Below are 5,508 nucleotides of genomic sequence, written 5' to 3'. Positions count from 1 at the left end.
TCTGCAGCAATGCATCCGAGTTACACTTTACTCCCTCTGTAGTAAAAGAGACGAAGCTCTGCCATGCAGGGGTGAAAAGACAAGCTACCTCCTGGAGCACAGTCGCCTGCAGGGATGCAGCATAAAGCCGGAGCAGCGCAGCGAGCAGATGTTAAAAAGCAGCAGCTTCACACAGCCCACACCGCACCGCATGAGGACAACAGATCACTCCCAACATCTTATCAATACCTTCTCCTGTGAAAGGCCGGCTTCCCCTCACCAGGGCTACGGATGGAACTGGAGGTGATGAGACAGAGACAGGAAGTGGTGCATGATGGGAAAGATGAATTGTGATTTGAGAGGAAGCATGTAAGGCAGAACATGATGAATGAACCGTTTCAGTTGAGGATGAGACCATCAGGGCTTTACTGCCTAATTGAAAAGTGCAATGAGATAATGAAGCAATGCAGGTGTGCAGGTTAGAAACAATGATTTTTTTTTCAGTTTAGAGGTTTTCAACCTACAGGTGCACTTAGCAAGCATTTCTCAGCTGATATCAGAGGTCTAAGCTGCTGATTCCACTTTAAACTCGTCTCCATTTTAATCACTGAACCCCATAAAAGTGATAATTAATTTCTTTATTTGATTCTTTAAGTTTATTTTAAATAAAGATTTTGCTCTTTCGGAAAATTGAAGAAAAACAGGACTATCGGGAGCTCTGGCTGATTTATTAGTGAATCTCTCACATTATTCACACATCAAGCCGAAGCCAGGAAACACTTCAATCAGCTAGAAAACAGATGTGAAAGTCTGAAACTGAACCATGCCAAGAGCAGCGACTCTGAAATCAATCCCCAGTGTCAAACTGGTGCATGAGGAGGAAACCTGCTGCATAAAGCCATTAAACAGCTACAAGCATGACCGCGTGTCATCACATAAATACCTTTAATCTAGAATTAATGAGCTTGAGAGGCGCTTAAATGTGGATTTGTGTTCTGTATGTAAAACTGATGTCGTCCTGGTGAAAGCTTCACATTTCTCCAGGTGACAGTGAGCCTGCCTCACAGGGAGAGGCAGACCTCTTTTCATTCCAAAGGATCAATCTATGGTTAACTTGGTAGCCCTGATTTTTCTAAGTCCTAAGCCTTTTTTCCCCTGACGCAGTTTAAATTAATTTTAATCTAGTTTAAATTTGCACCAAAGTCCCAATAAGGTGCGCAAAAACACTTTGATTTTGCATGTTTAAGCAACCCTGAAAGAACAGTTTAAAGTCAAGTATTGTGAAAAAAAAGTCACTTTAAAGTTTGCTTCTGGGAGATTGTGAAGTGGTCGGTTCATTATGAGGAAAAGCAGCTCCAGTTGGTGCTCTAAGCGAGGTGCTTTTATTCCTAAATGAAACTTAAACTTATGTTCAGAACAAATGGAGCGATCTAAAAGGAGGCAAATGCTCTTTATTGAAAGCTATTAAAACCAGTTTCCATTGAACGAATAGGTTCCTCCATCCATCCATAAAACGAGGTGGACTTTGTAGATTTAGTATTTACTTAAAATTCAAACACAAGCTCGATGTCGATCTCCTCGCTGCTGAGGAGCCGTCCGAAGCGCCGCCATCTTTCCCTGTCCATCTGCAGGCTGAGGACACTTGCTGCTCCGCTCTCAGCTTTCTCTGACCACAGACAGCTGGGCGGTCTGAGGATATAGATCCTACTGAGGAGGAAGCCGTGTCAGCGTCGACCCTTTTTCCAAGTGCATCACACTTAACCAGGATTCTAAGTTTCGGCAAACAAACAACCGTTCTAGGATTTGACCAAACAGGAGACAAGCGGAGTCAGAACCAGCAGGATTCAGATTCAGGTAGTTTTCAGGGCAACTTTCCAGTCGTGTGAGAATTTTCCGATAGGCCCGACTTTCAGCCTGATGGTGCGTCGTGTTATATACAGGGACTAACCAGAGGTGATCAGCCTCTCATGACTACCTCCCGATCAGGAATCGTGAGGTCGGGAGAAAATCAAACACGTTTGATTTACCTGGAAGATGGAAGCCCAGCTTGGATAACACAGGTTGAGAGAACCTGTCCATGATGAGCAAGCATGAAGCGACAGTGGAGAGGAAAAACTCCCCACTGGGAAGAAACCTCTGGCAGAACCAGGCTCAACATGGCGGTCCTCGGCCCGACCAGTTGAGATTAGACAGGGAAAGCAGTAAGAGTCAGGGAGGAATGAATCCCTGATGAGGTTTTAGCTACGATGGTGGAGGAGGGGCTGGAGGTGGGTCTAAACGGGGTCATCTAAATGAAGTCACAGCCCATCTGCCACCTGCGCACTAGGTAGCAGACGAGTTGCGGATCACAGGTCTGAACTTTTGATGCTGATTGGCTTTCATGGAGGCGTGGTTCAAAGCTGATAGGCTGTGTCGTAGGCGGATGAAGGCTAGTAATCACTTTATTCAGTAGAACTTCCGCCAAGGCTCCATTATTCACGCAACAAGTTGAAGCCAGAAAACACGTCAATCGGCTAGAAAACAGATGTGAAAGTCTGGAACTGAAGGGCTTAGACTGATTTCAAACATGTTTCATATTTAGTCGGAAAATCGCTCATTGCGCAAACAAGGAATCTTCTTTTTCTCAGATGAAAACACAGCAGCATGGCAGCGTGTGAGTGAAATGGAGTTCTTTCTATAAAATTGACAGACCATAGTAGCCATGTTTGCTCAGCCATGTCTTTGTCCAAATACGTCGCCTTTTCTTTTTAGGGCTTTCAGCACAAAATTGCACAAATTGCCAAGGCAGCGTGTTTCACTCTAGTGAGCTTCATATTCCCCTTATACTCATTTGGCTTCAGGATAGATGAGTCAGAATAGCGCCTTCTCTCTCCGGAGCCGAGTCCGATGTGGCTTTTAGAGTTTAGATCGCATCATAGTGTTGAGCCCCACAGACATTGTGAGCTGTGAACTCACACTGTACAACGAACCCAGCAGTTTCATCATACAGTGTGAGCTGTAGCTGCGTGCAATGATTGAAAAAATCGTAGTATATGCCTGGCTTTAGGAACTAAAGTTAGTTGAAAACCATGGCGCTTGTGATCTGGGCTGAGAGAGCAGCATGCATGCGTTCAGGTTGAGGAGTGTGGTCTGATAGACTGCAGCCTTCTGGCTCAGAAAGCTGCTCAAAGACAGGTCATAAAACTCCACAAATGATGCAGAGGAGACGGCATCATCAAGCTTTAGTAATGCCGCCATTTGATCCCAGACATCAGTTTTATTGACACCTACTGACCAACACTAGCCCCTGGAGTTTAGATTAAACAACTATCTCTGATTTAACCACAGTATCTTTATCTCTTTAACATCAGGAGGCTGATGATGAAAAAGGATGCACCAATTTTTTGGAAAGATATTAGAATGGATTATTTAATTTCCTTGATTAGCTGATCCTTGATCGTACTTCTAATACGGTAAAAAGTTTTTTTTTTTTTTATTTCTCTTGTTTGATGGATCAAAATGAAGAACTGTCACCTTTTGAGTCTAGAAATCCTCTTCAGGCCAGCTGAAGATGATCAGATAAAGATTTTATGTATTGGAATGGTTTGGAATCAGCAAGATAGACCTCAGATAAAACTGTAGATCTGGACCAGAAGAAGTCTCATCTTTGGATCTATACTAGATCTATACTCCTTTCTAGATCTCACCTCCGCTGGTTCATCTCTGATTCTCCTCCGTTGTTCTTTCCTGGACCCCAGCTGTGGCGGCGAAGGGGCGACAGAGAGCGTTTGCTGTTCCAGGAACGCCGCGGTACCTCGCTCACTCTGTCTTTTGCTTCCTCTTCAGCGTCCACCCCTCCTCCTCCTCCTCCTACTCCAGAGGTATCCTGCCCTTCAGTGGTAGTAGCTTCAGGCTGGATGCCCTCCTCTGGGCTCCAGCTGCCGCCTAAGCCCTGGCTGCCTTCAGGACTGGAACTGGACGGGCCGACGCTCGCCGTGTCGTCTGTAGAGGAGCAGGAGACTGAGACCTCGCTGGTGCTGTCTCCTCCGGTCACCCGTTCATCGCCCTGCAGACATCCAAGGCAGGTTAGCTGTTATTTTTACATGGAAACATCCCTGCTTCTCTTTCTGGAGAAGCTGGGGGCGGGAGATAACAGCAGCTAGGTTAATACCGCGATCCAAGACATCTTTTTATGCAGACCGGGTGCCTCCAGGTGCATCCCTGGCCCCCTCAGGAGCAGCGATGCACCTGAGGGGAGCAGCTTTAACTGATGCTTCCTAACGCCCATGAAATGATTTCATGTGCGTTACGCTGCTGTGCTTTAGGCTGTCATTGGACATAAGTTTTGGACTCGTTATGAATACTGCATATGCTGAAAATTGGGAAAAAAATACAGAGAAAGTTCAGTGGGACGTCAGACATAGGCTGGATAAATCGGCATGGTGTGACAAGGGCCTAAGGGACTATAAGAACATGGTTTTACAAAAGTTAACCAACATTTTGTTCACTTTTAATTTTAATCAGTGACATTGTTTGCAGATCACTATTGTGGTGGTTTTATATTCATTTCCTCTCCACCTCATGCAAACATCCATCCTACCCTCTATCACAGCAGTTGACCTTTTCCCCTTTAATTGAAGGCAGACTGCACAGTTTTTCTAATTCTGGATTTGAAAAGCCTGATGTCAGCTTTTTACCAAGCAAACGAGATTCAAACATGATCCATCTGACAGGAGCTGTGGTAAAGCTGGCCTCTAGTTAACCTGTTGTCAGCTGCTTATAGACTTCTTGTTTGTTGTTACTTTATGGATCATTCCCATCTTTGTTGTGCAACATCAGAACACCGTTTTTGTTTTTCAGGTCATCTACTGGAGAAAACAAGAATGATCTTTTATCTTTATCCATGGCCTTGTGTCTAAATTGGAAAATTATAATTTTCAATTTAAATAAAACCTGCAGAGACCAAATCAGCCAGCTGGTCAGCAGTGGGCAGCAATATATGGGTTAAGCACTTCCATGCTCAGTAGAGCTGGAGAAAAGATTCATTAGAACATTTTATCTGGCATCTCATTAAAAGCACCTTAAACTATTTCCAGGTTCTAAGTTCAGATATCTTATTTAATCATTGTTTTTTAGACCTTTGATAAACTCTGATAAATAAGATAGCAGACCTGGTATCCACTCAAATTTCAAAACTATTTTCAGGATTTAGAAACTTAAACTTTCAGGATTTAGATTCTTAAATTGGATCACTATTGAACTGTACTAATAACTGTTAAATGAATTAAATGAGTGTCTAGCCATACATATATTAAAATAAAGAAATGGTTGTTCATTAAAGCTAGAAGGAGAGTAGCAAACGCTTTTATAAAACGTATCTTTGGTGTGTATATATATATATATATATATATATATATATATATATATATATATATATATTTATTTATTGTGGCTAGTTTGTCGGAAACATCTTGCTAACCAGTTAGCAACTTAGTGCTAGTAGGTTCCCAATGGGAAATTCCATTGGGTCCAAGTAGCACTAAGTTGGTG

General features: G+C 43.2%; 1 protein-coding gene across 2 annotated transcripts in view; it reads right to left on the bottom strand.

Moving 5' to 3' along the window:
* The window catches only part of LOC107102500 (A-kinase anchor protein 13-like), a 126,638-nt gene continuing 121,130 nt past the window's right edge, over nt 1-5,508 (bottom strand). For both annotated transcript variants that reach the window (XM_015401828.1, XM_015401829.1), the window contains exons 12-13: nt 3,666-4,024; nt 1-276 (exon numbers count right to left, since the gene is read on the bottom strand). In XM_015401828.1, coding sequence (XP_015257314.1) covers nt 222-276; nt 3,666-4,024 — 414 coding nt within the window. In that variant the 3' untranslated portion in view covers nt 1-221. The remainder of the gene's footprint in view (nt 277-3,665; nt 4,025-5,508) is intronic.

Source organism: Cyprinodon variegatus, unplaced genomic scaffold, assembly GCF_000732505.1.
Source record: "Cyprinodon variegatus isolate N-32 unplaced genomic scaffold, C_variegatus-1.0 Scaffold1264, whole genome shotgun sequence".
Classification (NCBI taxonomy): domain Eukaryota; kingdom Metazoa; phylum Chordata; class Actinopteri; order Cyprinodontiformes; family Cyprinodontidae; genus Cyprinodon; species Cyprinodon variegatus.
This window is presented reverse-complemented; position numbering and strand designations above follow the sequence as displayed.